Source organism: Pterocles gutturalis, unplaced genomic scaffold (assembly GCF_000699245.1).
Source record: "Pterocles gutturalis isolate BGI_N339 unplaced genomic scaffold, ASM69924v1 scaffold49354, whole genome shotgun sequence".
NCBI classification, from domain to species: domain Eukaryota; kingdom Metazoa; phylum Chordata; class Aves; order Pterocliformes; family Pteroclidae; genus Pterocles; species Pterocles gutturalis.
Genome location: NW_010132673.1, coordinates 7,880 through 26,427, shown reverse-complemented (window position 1 = coordinate 26,427; position 18,548 = coordinate 7,880). Strand labels below are relative to the sequence as shown.

Below are 18,548 nucleotides of genomic sequence, written 5' to 3'. Positions count from 1 at the left end.
CCCGCCCCCGCCGCTCCGGGGCTGCAGAGCCCCGGAAGGGGAGCGGGACAAGCAGGGAGCGTGTGCCCCAGTAACACGCTGCCCACCCACTGGAGCCAAGGAAACACGCGTCGTGCGTTAGGACATGTCCAGGAACTGCCCTTTGCACCCCCTGGGAGCAGGAGAAACCACGTGAGGAAATGGTCCGACCCGTGTCTCCCCACCCAAAGCTCACACTCGCTGATCACGAAAAGGAGGGGCAGGGGATGGAAGGAGAATTTTTTCCAAAAATGCACGGACTGGGTGCAAAACTGGGTTTTCTAAACCCTTGAAATAGCTGATAACTTTTTCACCAGCCGTTATTCCTCCTAGAGAAATAATGTTTCTGGCTATGACTTTCCTCAAGAATACCTTTCGTCTTCCACGTGCACGTAACAGGCATGTAGGAACATTCACCTCCGGACGTTGAAATTGGATTAAAATTAATGGCACAAAGATTTACAGATTGTTCCTTTTTGGATTATTTTTAATCCCCTGTAGCAGCAGCAGTAAATGTTGTAAACACCTCCTCTGCTGATGCATAATTAGTTTATGTAGGTTAATGGTTTATTTCATTGAACTACTCCTCCCATGGCGACAGTGTTCGGTTTATTTAACTGCAGTTAACAAGTCCCAGTAAAATCCCTGTGGGTGCATAGTTCAGTAAAATGGAAACAATACAAAGAATTTAAAGCATTTGCTTTACAACTACTGAAGCCTTCCAGTTCAGCACTGCTTCTCTGGTTTGGGTGGGTTTGGGGGTTTATTTGTTTTTTTAGTAACTATTTCTCAAGCCCAGAATACATTAGTACCCAGGAGATGTAAATACCCCTCCAGAAGAGGAGAGGCTCCTGTCAGGAACGGGAATATGTAGTCCCACAGGGGATGTGGGTGATGAGGAAGGTTGTGCTGACAGGCCAGAGCTGTGCTTACTCGCTGAAGTTAGGCAGGAAATTAGTAGATGTTTTTGCACAGTATGAGGAGCAAATGCTTTCAAGGTGCATACGGGACTTTGCATAGCCAGGCTGGCATTGTTAGCTGCTGGACATTCTTTCACAGACAGAGGCTGGGGGAACGCCTCCCACTGAGTTTTACATCGCACACAGCACAGGTCAGACTTCCTCAGAAAGGAGTGACTAAGATGACATCCTTCAAAAAGGCACCCGATCTAGACTGATAATGTTGACATTCTTCAAGGATGATTCCTCAAGGATGAATCCTCTGGGTTTCTGAAGACTTTTGCTAATAATGAAGTCACTCTCACCCTTTATTATTTTTGATCTATTTCTTGAATGTTGGCTTCCAGATGCCAGCTCTTGTCCCATCTGTTCACGTCAGAGAGCTGTGGTTCTCTCCATGAAAGTATCTATTCTCTATTATCAAGTTACCTCCTTAATATTAAGGTTTTCTAAGTCCAAGACAGGTCTGTGCAACAGTGAAAATCAAGGCAACTTATTTCTTTCCATTTTGAGGAAGTTGCTACAATTAGAAGACACAGACAAGTGGAGCCAGAGGTGTATCAAAATGCTATTGCTCTTCTAACTTATGGCCTATGTTTGAGATTATTGAAAGACTTTTCATGTAGCTTTTCCTCTAAAAAGCATAGCCTAGGAGTTGTTTACTTGTAAAATGCTATAAAACACAAAACCGAGTACAAACACACAAATAATTTGTCAGAAAGACTGCCACTGAAAGTTGTGTGTAGTTTTTATTTCAACATGTCAAGCACAAACAGGTTTCCCCTAACTGGGGAATATGACGAGGAATGTACTTAAAAATTTGGAAACATTTACATTGAAAGATAGCCCAGACTGGCACCACCATTAAGTATTTTAAGGCTGTATATATAGCAGTACTTACCACTTGGAACTACTTCAGGCCAGAAAAGAAAGGCTTAGTATTGTCCGCAGTCTACAGAAAATATTGCAAATCTTTAAAAAATGGTGTAAAATAGGAAGACTATTAACAGAGTTGAACAATGCAGTGGCAAAACCCTTCTGCCTTCCTGACCTTTGACAACAAATGTGCCTACGACCAAACACACATACACCTATGTCACTCTTGTCCTTCTCACCTATCCTGGGGCAGTGGATTCCTCTCTACAACGCTAGTGTGTGATATTATAAAACAGCCATATAGCAAATAATAATGATAATAGTGACCAGGTCTCACAAACAGGCATGTCTGACGTTACACCCAATGGGCCCGGTCCAGGACACCAGTCAGCTCCCTAACCAAACAAGGAGCTTTCACTGGATACTTGCCATTTCCTAAAGAGGAATGGCTCTAGGAAATTGTGCATATTTACAGTCCCGTGGAATGGAAAATAAAACACATCCTGAGGTCCCATTCTGTGTGTGCTGACAAAACAAATAATGACTTAATATCCCGGGGGTGGATTTTTTGGACCAAGTGTGCTCCCTCCCATGATTAAATGCAGCTAGACAGGACCATGGACGTCCGTTCTTTACATCTCCCCAGCTGCACTCCCTCACTCATAGACCTATGAACCAGGCCAGCATGGCCCTTCCAAAACGCTGGGGTGTTTACTATTGTGGGGGTACCAATACTGCTGAGTAATTATTAATTGCATCGGAAAATGACACGACATAGAAAACAAATTGCACAATTAAAGCTACATTTGGCTTCAGCATTAAGGCCCGTACAGGTTAAGAGGTCCTTGAAGATGTACATGTAAAAGGCAAAAATGACATAATCTGCAGGAACAAAGTTTTGCAGGTTCCTAGGTCCCTTTTTAACCTTCTTTTTCAACTTTCTTCCACCTCTGCCGCATTGGTTCTAAAGTGCTTTGGTGCCTCACTCGGCTCCTTGCGTGAGTGGCCCCCTCCTGCAGCCCATAATCGTTATTGCTGCCAAACGTAGTGATTTTATTTGAAGACATAATTAATGAATAGTTGACATGTAAGAAAGATGCAGAGGAGAAACCAACAGCGAGAGTCCAGGAGGAAGCTTTCAGAAGAGACCTTCCTATGGAAGGACTTTTTGTTCAGAGCACTGAGGTTTCTGGAAAAGAAAGCAGTATGTTTATTTGTGTGTTGGAGGGAGGTGAGCATTCACATCTGTGTGCATACCCAGAGCTTCCACACCAGGAGGCATCCCCACAATTTAGAGACACCCTGGCAGGTACGGCACTGTGCCCTGCAGACTTTAGCTCCCCTCTTTTAAATGGAAAGACAAGCACTTCTAGCTGCTGCTGGGTCAGGCAGAGCATGTCATGTCACCAACAGCTTTGACAGCCAGAAGCAGTGGGCCTCATGTAATCCCACCCCACTAAAGCCTCAGGAGGGCTGGATAACGTTCCTCATGCAGAAGGCAATCAGCAGGGATCCCTGGCACAAATGTTGCCGTTAATACTCCCCCTGCCCTCCCAGAGGAGTCTGCGGTGCAAAGCCCATCACCAGCAGCAGGTGTGCTCACTGCTTCCCTCAGACAGCAACTAGCAATTTATACAAAAAGCAGGAATTCAATGCTTTTCACCCATGGAGCCCAGTTTTCAGACCACATGCCTGCATTTCTGCAGCAAACTGAGCAAGTTCATAACATACTTGATGAGAAGGGAGACCCCACACCTTCCTGTCTGAGAGAGATTTACTTATAGCCAGGAGCTGGCCCACCCCTCCCAATTCCTGCAGCTGTTCTGCACTTGTGAGCACCAGGAGATGATTAACATGCTGAGGTGATGCTTTTTGCCCCATAAAGAGAGTTTTAGGAGGAAGACATTTCCTCCCTGTTTCAAGTAGGGGTGGCTCTGCCTTTCTGGTGCGTTCATAGGTTACATATTGAAATGTCATTAACTGCACCCCTGCAGCTGATAAGGATGCTCCAAAGGCTGCAGTGGAGGAGTTAAACACCACAGGTTATTTTTAGCCCATTAAGAGAATTGACTTGATGAGAGAAAATGTTTACCTGTGTATGTCTTGTTGGGCTCTCTGTAGGGATAAGACGGCTGAATGGATTTCTTTCAGGTGATTCATTTCTTTCCCACACTGAGCACACAGGCTGTCAAACCCTGTGGCACAGTATTGAGCAACATTATGTTTTGCATCACCATCTCTGGTGGTGGTGATGATACACAAACCAGGTTCACCCAGGAGGTGGCTGGCTGTGATCAGATTGTCACAGCCAGGGGGACACTCTCAGGAGGAAACATGGGGAGAAGGAGATGGGACAGAATCTTCCACCCCAAAGACACAGGTCAATGGAAGAGGTCTTGTGACACTGGCCTGGGGCCCCTTCTCAGCTCTCAGGAAACAATTTTTGCAGCATCCTCCCCAGCTGAGGGGAAGGGAATGGAGTGCTCACACCTGCCCCATCTCTGAAACATTCCAGGTCACCTCCAACAAAGGATAAGAAAAGGGGGAATGTCAGTGTATTTTTCCAATGTGTTCATGCCACCTTGTACCTACAGGAATTTCAGTGTATTTTCCAACTTGTTTGTGCCAGGAGTTGGGAAGCCCTTTTTGCCACAGATTGCATAAGGCAGACAGGGGAGGAGAAGCATGTAAGGAAAATATAAAAGCAGAACATTCTCTGTGTTTGCCTGTGGCCTATGGGCTGGGAAATGTACCGAGGGAAGAACACTAAAGCCTGACCCAATGATATCCAAATACTTGCCATCATCATCCGAGAGCTCCTGCACCGACTCTGGCGTTGAACAGCTGCTCTCTGTATTCTGGCTGTGGTTGGATGGCTGATCGCTGGTTTTGCGGCGCCTGCACTCTTTGGCAGACCTCTGGATAAAACAGGGATTAAAAGAGACTCGCTCACTGTCAAATTCAAGACTCTTGTGATTGGCTTTAAACAAAATGATTCAGGGTGCTGGGTAGTATCTGTGAGATTGCGAAGTTTGATTGTTTTCTCGGCAACTCCTAGCAGCTGGACTCCTAGCAGCTAGTTAAGGATACTGCATGCATGCTCCATACAGAAGCATTTTCTCAAATGATAACATCCTTAAGACACCCATCCAAATTATTCTTCTTGTAGCTTTAACTGCCACATACTAGCGATGAATTTTACAGTTCTTTTGCTCAGTTGTGTAATCACCAACCAGATACATAAGAGAAAGGATGAAAAGAAGAAAAATTTAGAATAAAATGTCCCCGGTGAAGATTTTTCAGACAGTGCCTGAAAGATTTAAACATCACTGAAATTTTATCCCTAATTTCTTGATGCACTTTGGAAAGTTTCTCCCTGCCTCCTGAATGGGTAACCCAAACAAACTGATTGGAACACTTCTCACTGCAGGGTCTGAAAAGCAGTTATGAACCTCAACCTTCCCAATGTTTCAGAGACGTTCAGATTCAGGTATTATAAAATAAAAGTCTACATTCATAATAAGATCTGAGTTCCTCAGTGTAATATGGGTTACATCTAGCTAGTTCAGCAGTTCTACATTTACAAAGCACTTTATGAAGGACATGTATTACTCCAACGATGAATGCAATGAAATAAGAAAGTATCATCCCTGTTTAAGGGAGAGGATGGAGAGAGGTTTCTTGTCTTGTCTAAGAGGAAGCAAGTGGTAAAGGCAGATGGCAAAGACCAAAATTGAAGTTGCGGGATCTCAGTTGTGTACTCTGAAACCTTGCTGACACCCTCACTATGGGAAGCTTTCTGCTTTGGAAACACTGAACAGTAAAGTTAAGCTCAGCCATGTGCAAAACCCAGTATGGGAGTCACTGTCACTAACTCTGGGTGGAAGAAAAATACCAAAATGGATAGGAGGATAGGATACATCAATCAAGAATTATAATTATTTGGAGTTGCTGATGGTATAATATTGCAGGTCTAGAGTTGTAAGCTACATTTACCCAGAACAAACCTTTCAGCCTATGCCGTGCTTACATGAAAATGCTGCAGAAAAGGGCTACATATCTAAACAGTCTTAAAGAAGATTTCATTCCCCAAAACAGGCTCTTTACCTTGTGCCGTGTCATTTGATTGTTTATGCATGTTGTTTTGTGGTTTGACATCCTTGTGGATAAGTGTCTTTCCATGGTCTGAAGTATCCCATTCTTCTCAAATTGGGCAATGTCGGTCAAAGGATCCCAAGGTCTTAAACTTTTGAGACCAAAGGAAAAAACATCAGAAAAGCAAGAATCCCACCCAGTGTGTTAAGAGCAATGCACCAATTCTACAAGCACCAGGGCAGATGTTCACTCCTGACACTAACAAGAGTTTCTGCAGACGCAGTGCAAGGAGTAACAGATACTTCCCTCTACATTCACAGTTCCTAGCAATAAATGAGGGGGGTTCAGTCTCCAGAGGCTTCGCCCTTCTGCCAGGGTAGGAGAGCACAGTTGTCAGCTCTGCTCGCACAGTGCAGAAAATGTCTGCTAAATGATTCCACACTTGATTGCCACAATAGGGATCTGTACCCATGGCATAGCAGATTTTCCATTGCCAAGCCCTCATTTCCAGCTATTCCCAATTAGTATCAGGAATATGTATTCTAATACTGATGTGGAGCTCAGAAAGAGCAAGCCCAGGGCACAGTTTGGGGAATGGCAGGACCCAAATTAGAGGTCTGTAACCTTGGTGCATCCCTGGGGACTCAAGCAGCAAGGTCTGTTCGTAACCCCCAACCCCACCACTCACTCCTCGTATTTGTAGCGCCACTCGTTAGTTGTGGCATCGTGCTGGAAGAGCAGCGGTTTCCATTCTGTGCCATTCTCTCTCCGCTCTCGGGCAGCATTCCTCTGCTCCTCTTCCAGCACAAATTTTTCCTGCGTAGCCTTGTGTTGATCACCTTTGTTTATTGCACTGGTAACGTGCTGCCAAAGCCTAGAAATAAACAGGGAAGTAAGCTAAACCACCTTAAAACCAACAATGCATTTTGCCAGCTGGAACCGTAGAGCAGACACTTTTCTGGTCTACTGGTACTCCAGAGGAACTGTAACAGGATTGCTCCCCCTCAGTTTTGTCTTGTAAATTAAAGGAACATTCTGAGAATGGCAACACTGAATGCTGTATACAATGATCCACCCTTAGATAACATCACCTACAATATTCATTAAAATCTTCAGTGCTGTTTGGGCGAGTTATAAGATAGTTATGCTCAATTCATTGAGGTCAGTGGCCTCTTTAGAGGTGATTGATGTGTAGTGGAGAATCTGTTATCTTCCTTGCCCTTTCAATCATTTATATTTAGAAGCCTTTGTGTTAATGTCTATCCCTGAAACAAAGGCTTTATATTTAAAGTTCAGAAGCACTGGAAAACGAATTCATAGAATCATAGAATCACAGAATGGTTTGGGTTGGAAGGGACCTGAAAGATCATCTAGTTCCAACCTCTGCCATGGGCAGGGACACCTCCCACTAGCCCAGGTTGCTCAAAGCCTCATCCAGCCTGGCCTTGAACCCCTCCAGGGATGGGGCATCCACAGCTTCTCTGGGCAACCTGGGCCACTGCCTCACCACCCGCACAGGAAAACATTTCTTCCTAATATCTAGTCTAAATCTGCCCTCTTTCAGCTTAAAACCATTACTCCTCATCCTATTACTACACCCCCTGATCAAGAGCCCCCCCATCTCTCCTGTATCCCCCTTTCAGCGCTGGAAGGTGCTCCAAGGTCTCTCTGGAGCCTTCTCTTCTCCAGGCTGAACAACATCCATGTGCACAGCTTGCAGCTGTACATTCAATGTTCTACTTCTATATAGGATTAGCAGCCAGATCTGTAGGAAGCTGATTCAACGTGCAAGAAACGGACATATTCTTGTGCTCACAGACTGCAAGCATGAACACAGGCTTTCACTTGCACTTGTTTTCAGCTGCCAAAAGATATGTGATCTGTCATATGTCTCGCTGAGCCTCTGCCCAGAGGAAAGGATCTGCCTTTATGAGAGAAAAATAACTTTTTTTTTTTTTTTTTTTTTTTACTATAGCCAAGCTGTGATAGGCGTCTTCACAGTTCCTCTAGTCAGAGCACTCTAATCTTCATCTCAGATTGGAAATACTTCTGAGATTAGCAGCTAGCCCTCCCAAAACATTGCCAAGTGGTTTAGCGGTTAGAATAGGCACTGGAGATCCAGGCTGTTCCAGTATTCCCAGCTCCACAAAACACCAGTTCTCCATTTAGAAGAGAAATATATTACTGCATTTATTTGGAGCTTGCTGTGAAGCATTTAATTTAAAAAAGATACTGATGCTTTTATTATATTTCTATCATCATATGTTAACACAACACTTGCAAAAAAGCAGCCTCTCAGATAATTAACTGAAGGCAGAGGATCACTTTCCTGTTCTTTCTGACACATCACTGCCACTTTCCTGTCTATGAATATTTTCTGCCAGAAACAAAGGAAGGAAACTCAATTCAAACCCAAAGTGATGGGGGTAGGGGAGAGAGGAGTGAAAATAATGTCCTGAGAAAATACTGCAGTGGCATAGTCAGTCCTAAGGAATGCAGCGGTGTAAAGAGCGAGTCCTCTAATTCTAAGAACCTCAGAGGGACACGCAGAAAATTGTTTGACAAGGGCAAATCACTCCATCAAGAGCTGCACATGTCAGACAATGAGACCCTCCACGGTGAGCTGCATAATGGTATGAACTTCAGAGACTCTCCAGCGCTTGTGAAAACAGGTGATTTTCAGCACTGCAGGAGAGACTAAGCAATTCAGGCAGAACGTAACCTGGATTATATGGTAATTTATTCTTGCAACTGTCAGCATAATAAGGAACTCAGTGGAATGTCTGTAAGCGATTTCAAAAATTTTTTCTTTTGCCTCCCTCCCTTGGATGCACGTTATCATTAATTTATGATGAAGCAAAGGGAGTCAGCTCTGGTAGTACCCTGGTAAACAGAGAAATGGAGATTCTTTTTCCACAGGACGGAGATTTCTCTTCTCCTTTAAAAGAATCTTCTTCAGAAGATTAATAGAGAAATGTGCTGCGGTCTGCTCTGCTCTGTGACAACAGCAATTGCACGACTGTAAGTTATAAATACAGACTTTATTTTCCCTGTCCAGAACAAACTAGATGTTAATGTGTTTCTATCTTCATGCAATCCCTTTCTTCATCCATAAAAAGGGGAATCTTCTTAGTGTGATGTGACGCAACACCCAAATTACATGCCCACAGGGAAGTAGCCAGTGCAATGCAGAGCCAGGCAGCAAACTGGGATGTGAGCTGGTACTGGCTAACCATACTGGTGAGACAGGACTAGTTCGTTTGAAGCCAGCACCACATGATGTTGGTTCTAGCCATTCTTGCTCAAGAACTGGCTCACGGGTGCTCATTGCATCAGGTAGTCATTCCTTCCATTTCCTAAATCATATGCCGGGACTATATTTTTAGGTAATCTAGGTTACCCTAAAAAAACTGGTGCAGACTTCACTGGAGATCTCAGCTGAGATTATGAGGCAGGGTTAAACATCTGTTTAATTATATTCTCTCATAAAATCCTCTATGTGGTTCAAACTATTGCTCTGCTCCTGCCAAGACTTTCCACATGATTCCTGCATATAGTTTAAGAGCCTGTGGTTGAAACAACCCTTCTTAACAAGACATCTGACCTCAGATTGACAGCTTGCCCTTCCATAAAATGTTCCAGCAGTTAGAGACTCCGTTCATGATCTCTGGAGTTCAAGAAGAGTTGTTATTTTAGCAGATAAAACGTCACCCTCACCATTTCTCAGTCCAGCTCCCTGGTTATTTCACAGCTACACTTCACGGAAATACTCCAGAGTTTAAATGGATGGAAAAAAACCAGGCAAATGGCTGGGCAGTCTGTGCAGGCAAAGCAAGTCACTGCCTTCCTAGGACTGTGCTGAGGAATCAGAGCCTTCTGGTCAGAACCCTGCTTCCAGCGGGGAAGCGGCAGCAAGATGTTCCCAGAGCTCCTTACCTCTCCGACTCAAAGTCCATCTGCTCCTCAAACAGCACAATATGGCGCTTCAGCCTCTGCCTTCGGACTTCACTGGTTGGGTTCCAGAACATTTCCGTGTTCCCGTTTTTCAACTCATTTATATGCACCTCCCCATCCTGAGAAGGAAAATAAAGTGAAAAGGTTAATGACAATCAGAGAAACAAGGCAGAAGATAATCCTGCCAAATGGAAGCTGCTTCTGGATGATGATCAGGAATAGGGCTTGGTTGGAAGGTTTCTTTCCTCCTCTATCCCATTAAATCTCACTGAACACTTCCTGAAAGTTCCTAAGATGAATGAGGGAAGGCATTCCCAGAAACACTGGCTGAATTAATGAGAGAAGAATTAGAAAGGGATCTGGTCCCTTTTGTTAGTCTTGTCCCCAGACAAGAGTACCCAGGGAAGCCTTGCGATGCTCTTCTTTCCCCACGGTTCCTCCCAGGTACACCCAGCACACACAAACAAGATTCCCTAGCTCCTTTTCCAGTCTTTCTTCTATTTCTCAATGTGCAAGTCTCACACAGAGACTACTGTAATACCATCCTCTCTATAAAGGAGAGCTAAAGCTGTGATAATACCTCACTTTTTTTTTTCCAGTTTAGCCAGATTTTTCTATTACTGCTCCCAAATTTCATTTAGCACTTCCAAATGCCAGGGGTCTTTCATCCTTACTCCTTGAGAATTTACTTGGCAACTGACTATCAAGCAGCACTTGTCTGATCTGAGGCCAACTAGACAATATTGCTGTGTCCCTGCTTAACTAAGCTGCCTCCCAGCCTTGCTCACAGTCGCAGCAATGTCACAGAGCCAGATGGGGTAGATTACAGAGCATACAGTGAACAGCACGACGCTTACTGCAAGTGGGATGAATGGGATGATTGCAGCTGCTGAACAGCATGTGCACTGGTGCCATTCAGCTGCCTGGAGTACGAGTATCATGCAAACCTTATTTAGGTCACAGCTATCAGCTTCACCTGTCGCTGCCTCATTTCTTTGCATCCTGGCTGCTACATTTCTTCCCCTGCCAGGGTCCATTGACACATGTCTCAAAGTCTATTTCCCACACCTTCAGCTGTGAAATTCCTTCATCACTGAGGGACTCTCATCCCTCCTCACAGTCCCCCTCAGGACTCCTCTGCCATGTCCTGAGGTGCCAGTTCCAGGGCAGATCTCAGGTCTGCAAGAGGCCCCAGCTGTGGATGGCAAGAGGCAGGCAGGCATTATCGAACGTCACTATGTGTACCTCTATGGGGCATATATACACACCCTCGGCTGCTGCTCAGCCCTGGGGTTGAGAAGCATGGGATTTGCTTCCCTTCTTTATTCAGGTGGGTTTTCAGGTCCTGAGGCAGAGAATTACCCTTTAGGATGCAAGGGTTTCTCTCAGGAAACCCGACAGTGCCAGAGAAAAGCCTGCAGAGCTCAGGAGAGCAGGCCAATACCCTCAGCAGGGAGGGAGGAGAACAAACAACATCCCTACTGCTGCTCAGCAGCTACTCTATTCACAGCATGCAACAGCAAACAGCGGCTTACGGAGCCACCCTTTCAAAGCCATTTAACTTCTTTTATACATCGTTCTAAATTTGTGCACCACTAACAACCAGCACAAAGAACAAGGGAGGAATAAATTACTTTCAGGCTGATAAAACCCAAACACAGAAGGCTGGAAGCTGAGCAGCATGCAGCCATGTGGCTCAGCGCCCCAGGGGAGTCGCCCAATTACATAATCTCATGGATGGTGCTCGCAGCACACACCGCAGACAAGGTACTCCACAGTCCAGCACAACTCACAACTGCCAAGGCTCATCCTGCAGGAAAGGGAGCTCAGAATGGAAAAGCTACCCAGGCACACGGAGCAAATCTCCTTGTATATATCTAGAAAGGTCAAATCTCCCAATTTCAAAATGGTGTTTAGCTTTCTATGTAAAAAGACAAATTGCCTGAAGGGAGGAGTCCAATACCAAAGGCTACACTGTGGTTAGGACCTGACTATAGAAAGGGCTTTACCCAGACACATTTCACCTGACCTACTTTAAACACCTGCTTTAGGATAAAACAAATCTTGTCTCAGGAGTGACAATTTCTACGGACTGGAAAGGGAGCACAGGTCAACTATAATGAAGATGCAGATGTCTAAATGTAGCTGAGATAAATACTGAAATGTCCAGCCCAAAGCCAGGGCTCATGGCTTTCCCTCTGTTACCAGGAGTTTCCAAACAAAACTCTAGTCCACATCCTTCACCATACAACTTCATTCTTGCTGGATTTTGGCTTAAGGATGCCTTTGAGTGATACACTTTCGGACACTAGGTGTGTAAAGGTGCTAGCTGCTCTGCTGACTATTCTGAGCTGCCATACAGACAGAGCCTCACAGAATCTGTCTCTTGGTCCTTCTTCTCATGAACAGAAGCATAACCATTTTCTGTCATAAAGGTTTGCTGTGAAAATAATGAATTTAAAACCCTGTGAAGTTCTTCCCTGATATTGCTGTAGCTGGGGAAGTATTAAACACAAGAAAAAAGGAAGCCTCACGACTTTCACAATCACACATAAGACACACTAAGTCTTCTGCCATCAGTGCTTGTCCCAAGCCTGGGACCCTAAATACAGAGCCACTGGCTTCGATGGAAATGCACCTCACCAGTTCCAGCTTTGGCCCAGGCTCTGGGAGTGCAAGTGTTATTTGCACAGCTGCTGGATGGAACCACAGAAGCATAAATGACCTTGAGAGGTGTGGCCCAGAAAGCTCTGCTCCCTGCGGTCCCTGGGGATGGCAGAAGAGGCAGGCCGTGAGCTCTCCACAGCTCCCGCTCCAATGCCTGGAGCCTGCCAAGGGCTTCCAGTCCTCCCACCCACCCTGCTGCCATGCACACTTACACTATCAGCAACTTCAATTATCATACGTTACCCAGTGTCCACTGAGACTTGCTAACACTTCTTCTCCTGATTTAATCTTCCCAGAGATTTGATTAATGCTTGCGCTTCCACCGAAGAAGGGCTGTCAGGGGAGAACAGAAATAGAAACTATGATCAGTCTGGTGAGAAGTGGAAGGGAGTCAAAAACAGGGATGAGGCAGGAGGGAAGTGCAACCTGCATGATTTCCACTATTTCTGGAGAAAGGCAGAATGAATTCTAACACAGATTTTGACTGTCTAGCATTGTGGCTTCCTCCTTTCGTTTGTGACACCAAAATCACTGTAGGAGTTGCAGGAGGGGAGATAAGCCTTCAGGTGCATTAACATCCAGCAGTGCAAGACCTTGCCTTAATTGCAAATACATTTATTTTCAGCTAGACATCAGGATAAGTGTATGTGGGCAAGTCCTTCCTGTCGTCCAGAACCACATTACAGTTTGCACCCTTATGCTTGCAGCCTTGTCCAAAGAAAAGGAGCAGTACTAACGCAGTTGGTGACTTTTCCTGCTTATGGGACAACAACAGCAGTGTGGCACTGCTGACAGCTGCATCTGTGTGAAGTCTCCAGTGTGAAGAAGCTCTTGTCGTCAGCAAACACAAAAAGAAAAAAGGTATTTCCAGAGTCAAGGAAAAGATTCTCAGAACAATGGAAAATTCTCCTCACCTCCTGCCTGCCAATCAGAGGAATCAGCAGTAGTAGAGTGACCAGCTCTTCCATTCACACCACACAACATTGCTTCAGAAATTTTAGTAGCTACTTTCCAATAATGTTTGTGCAGAGGAACTTTTTTTTTAATAACAATATAAACCCAAATTTCCTGCAACACCCATGGAAAAAGAAATCAAAAGTATCTCAAGAATCAATGTATGCAATCCAGTAGAGAATTAGTACATATCCAAATTAATAACAAAGTCATGGGGTTTACCTTCAACTTCTCACAATTCTCATAAAAAAAGTGGCTAAGAAATATTTAAAGCAGAGCACATAATTAAGCCACAGGCACCTTTCTGAGTCATGTCTGGACTAAGCATGTTGTTTTCAAGCCAGAAAAGAAGGGTCTGCATTTTAAGCTCTGAAGTGTTCGTAGGTTTGAGATGACACTGACTGAAATCAGGGAAATTTTCCGTTGGCCTCAACACAGCAAGTCAGGACTATGGGAAGAACAGGCTTTAAATACAAGTATATGCAAATGTCAAGGAAGTACATGGGACAACAGTTCACTTTGCAAAGGGCAAATAAAGACAGAATAATATTATTGCCCGCAGAAAAACGCAGCATGCAAAAGACTCCCCTAACTCCAGTAATCTCTCACATTTATGTTGGCTAAGGCTGCAAATCTAAAGTCCTGCAGGCTCTCAGTTCTCCATCTTTCATTTTATGCCCAGGCAAGAAATTGTTTTTTGGAACAGAAGAGAAATGGATGGTCCTTAAAAAGCAAGTTAACTGTCCAAAATAGTTACAGGTCATCACTTTCCCTCCCAAATTTTAACACATGTAACTACAAGAATGCTCAAAGATGTCTCTATTTGATATGCATACCATAAATCTGCATCACCAGCCTTTCTAGGGGAGTGAATAGCTACATGAACAAGTCAGTACAAGGCAATGACAGTGTAGCTTGTCAGTGTGATAGCCACTTAAAATTATCTGTCTGAAAATGGGCTCTTGCTCTACCATCAAAGCAAGGTCCTGTAGCCTTGAGAAACACAAGGTACCGTTCGCTGTAATACCTGCAAGGTAAGAGTACGTATGTGCTGGCTACTGGAGAGCTACACTTAAGATCCACATCCTCACTTGGCTCAAAGTAGTTTGTACACCTTGCTGTATTTTGCAAGCAAAAACAATTTTACCTTCCTAAACAGAAGCCACACTGTCACTGCCAAACATTCAGTAGCCAGCTGACTGTCACTGAGCAAGTCATGTGTAAAATCCAGGCTTTTCCGGTTCAAACACAGTCACACTAGGCAAACTGACCACAGGATGATGCCTCCTCTCTGGGGAGGCCACCCTGCAGTGCATGCATACATTGCTGGTATGTAAATGAGCTGGTGTGCATGGCCAAACCTTGTCTGGAGCACAGGGGCAAGCCTGAGACCCCTTCAAAATGGGGGCCACAATGTCTCTTACCTTTAGCTTGAATTCCAGTTCTGCCCTATGGTTAGTTTTCTCACAGTCGATGGTAACTTTCCCTCCAAGCTCCATTGTCATGGTACCATATAGAAGGCCTGAAAGGGAAAAAGAGACTTAAGAGAGGCCCCAGTGGAAGTGATCTGCTTTCTGAACTCAAACTGGCTCTCACTGACATGCTGTGAAATCCACTACTTGGCTTAAAGTTTTGAAAAGACAGAAAGCAAAGTTTCTAGGAAATGGCTCTTTACTATAAGCATGAAGAATCCTCCTGCGTCCATATTCCCCATTTACTGCACCAGCTAGGAAAAAGCTTAACTCGCAGGTGCTGATAGTGCATGCGCGGCAAGCTGAAAGTGGGAAAGGAAAAGGAAGGAAAGTTGTGCCCAGCAACTTCTTTTACACTAATGCTCAAACAGACGCAGTCACTTCCCACACTTGTGGATGGGGCAGGTAGGAGCTGTAATGGGATTCATCATAATTCATCAGGGAGATTAGCAGTCATGTAGGGGACTCCTTTTTACACAGGCTTACCATTTTCTGAAAAGGTCATTTGCAGAAAAATAAAAACTGACAAGAAAAGGGTTTATGCAAAGGAGTAGTTTAGAGGGTGTGATTTACAGAAGTTGCTGTTTGCAGGTAGCCAGACCCTCCATAAATATTAACTTAGATGTCAACATGCCAGAATAAAACCTATTCAAAAAACAAAATTGGATCAAACGGAGTGATTTTATCACTGTTGTTTAAATGCCACTGATGCTTAGCTTCCCAAGGAGAAATGCAAAGTTACAGCAGTGAATCAGCAGCCATCCCCTGGCCTCAGTGCACATTCAGCTCAACAGAGCAAACCCACATGGTAACAGGTACGAGCCTCACTGAGGCAGCTCATACACTGAGGAATATCATGATTAGAGTAACAAAGAAATCAGAAGGGAAGTCAGGAATTTCCTTTATTCTCAAAAAGCCAGAAAATATATTAAACAATTTTAGTGTTAATGTTAGAAAAACTTTTTATCCTCAGAAGCTCAGAAGTGTACTCTTATTCTTTCCATCTTCACTTTATCTGCAGTGCATATACACAGTATTTTTCTGTTTCTACACAGTGTTAAAACTAACTCAGATGGGCCTAATTCTCTTCTCAGGTCTGCACAGACAAATCAAGAAGACTTCAGTGAGGATTACCAGTCTTCTGCTGAGCACTATGACTCATACGGAGCAACCACCCCCTGGAATTACCAATCCCTGCAGTGCCAGGTATTCAAGAGGGAAGAAGAGAGCCAGTGCAAAGTTAGTCAGTAAGATACCGTTATATTATTCTTTCTGTTTGCTTCCTATTTGAACAGTCATAACCTACCTTTACAGTGGGCATATGGCATAGTAATTATATAATCTTCCCCCCTGTTTAGAAACATCAGCTTTGCTTTGCCATCCAACAGTGCAGAAAGTGAGTTACCTAGAATTGAAAAGAACAAACACATATATATTAAAGAATGCCTGTTATACTTGGGTAACTCATCCTACTTTAGAAAAACACCTTCCGTTTCAATGTAGGTCACTGATGCAAGAAGAAATATGAAATGCTAATAATTCAGGACTCTGCAAATCATTTACTGTCAGAGGCAGGCAGTTCTAATAAACTCAAATAGCAACACTGTTTCAGAGCCTGCAGTTGCACTGTCTCCATTGAGATTAAAAGATTCAAAGATATTTTGAAGCTCTAGGGTTCAACTCTCAGAAATTTGGGAGCTAGATAAACGGTTACATTTATACAGCGACTTTTGCAAAAGTCAGTGGGATGATCAGATAGCTATAAAATGACTCATCCATGAGCACATACAAAGTGCCTATACATTCTCATGTACCTTTTCTTTCTGAAAACCATGTTTTTAAAGTTGTTTGGTTTTTTTGTTTTTGGTTTTTTTTTTTTACATCAGTGTGATCTCCCACCAAAATGGTAGAAGTGGGGAAAACGCAGGAGAGCCAAGACAAGGAATTAGGGTGTCCTGGCAGTAGATGTCTTAAGCATTTTTTTGTTCTTAACTTTCAACACACTCAGGAGTGATTGAAAAACAAACCAAAACTAATGCCACGATGTTTCCTGGAAGAAGCCCAGGCTTAATGCCTTACCATAAAACTTGGACCTAGCTAGAATGCTGCCAGTGATGCAGAATCCATCCTTCCTATTGCTGACATGAAAAGCTGACACTGGCGGATGATGGGACACCTAGAAGAAAACCAGACACACGTCATTTACAGCAGTCTTTACAGGCTAAGCAGAGCGGTGGGTGCATACACAGCCTCACACATGCTCTAGTGAAAGCACAAGATGGAGGTCACAGGACCCAGCAGAGTCCTCTAAGCCCCATCCGTACTATTAACTTCAATATTAAAGGAGGGAATGTTATATGTGAGACCATTATATATGAGAACCTTATATATGTAAACTTTCTCCCCCACCCCGTATTTTCTTGTTCTTGTGCACTTTAGGCCAACAGGTACACTGTCAGATTTTCAACGCAATAAAAGTGCAGAACTTTTTGGCACCACTTGAGTAACTTCCATAAAATGGATGCAGTGGCTGAAATAAAATAAAACAAAAATTCCTTGATTAAATAGGAAAAAAAAAAGTACGTGAAACAGGGAGTCCCTGTACCAAAGTCCACATGGTCCTCAGATCGCTTTACTAACATTGTAAATCTCAAACTAAGTTTTGTCAGGCGAGTTGAGCTCTGCCCTTCATTTATACCCATAGAGATAAGCCCTCAATTTACTCCTATTAAAATCATTATAGATTCAGAAACAAAGAAAGGTAGTTTTTAGCTATGTGTTTTATGCCCCTTTTGACAGAGGCCACACAAACCATGTTTTATTTACAAGAAAACAGGACAGAATCCTATGAAAAAGGTCTTTATTGAAGAGGCTAATGTAATATATGGCAGACCTGCTCTTATAGTCCTGAGTGCTCACCAAACCTCACATATTCTCCGTAAATGCAAAAAGAGAAAAGATCAGCAGCTAGTTTACCCCATGTGCCACTCTGGATGTTTACACAAAACTCCAAGTTTCTCTCCTGAAGTGGGATGAGGAGCATGTTCCCAAACATGGAGGTGCAAGCAGGCTTCTGTTTGCAACACCTGAGCATCCAAATAAAGCGATTTACCTGTTCTGCAATGTAAAACGTGTGACTGTTCGTCTGAGGGTGAAACCAACAGCAGCGAAACGTCTCTCCCAGAATAGGGTTGTATGGCTTTTTTATTCCCTGAAAAACAAAGTAATCAAAACTTCTACAAATGAAGATTTGCAATCCAACTCTACAGACAAGGCCACAAAACAACATAATAATTTTCTCCCTGATGTTTTCAACTAAGTCAGTCATAAGAATCAGAACTGAAGAACTGGTTACATATACCCTCCTAAGATAATCTTTTAATCTGACCCATGGATTCATTGGCTATTCTCACCAATTTAAACTTCAATAGTGCCTGATCAAAGCTTTACAAGATGACCAAACTTTATTATTTCTGCCACTATATGCAGCAGGTGCACACTGATGGGGAAATGTGGCACTAGGGTACTAACAGGTCTGAAAAGAGAAAGGAGA

The 18,548-nt window shown here is 43.7% G+C and overlaps 1 protein-coding gene across 1 annotated transcript in view; it reads right to left on the bottom strand.

Moving 5' to 3' along the window:
- Positions 1-1,713: 1,713 nt before the first annotated feature.
- Positions 1,714-18,548, bottom strand: part of LOC104467233 (oxysterol-binding protein-related protein 5-like) — a gene marked incomplete at its 5' end in the record, with an annotated part of 22,320 nt that continues 5,485 nt past the window's right edge. The window contains 11 exons of the mRNA XM_010080943.1: positions 1,714-3,042; positions 3,946-4,048; positions 4,654-4,771; positions 5,961-6,099; positions 6,637-6,822; positions 9,885-10,021; positions 12,813-12,902; positions 14,948-15,045; positions 16,302-16,400; positions 17,075-17,171; positions 18,108-18,206. Of these exons, the coding sequence (XP_010079245.1) occupies positions 2,907-3,042; positions 3,946-4,048; positions 4,654-4,771; positions 5,961-6,099; positions 6,637-6,822; positions 9,885-10,021; positions 12,813-12,902; positions 14,948-15,045; positions 16,302-16,400; positions 17,075-17,171; positions 18,108-18,206 (1,302 nt within the window). The remainder of the gene's footprint in view (positions 3,043-3,945; positions 4,049-4,653; positions 4,772-5,960; positions 6,100-6,636; positions 6,823-9,884; positions 10,022-12,812; positions 12,903-14,947; positions 15,046-16,301; positions 16,401-17,074; positions 17,172-18,107; positions 18,207-18,548) is intronic.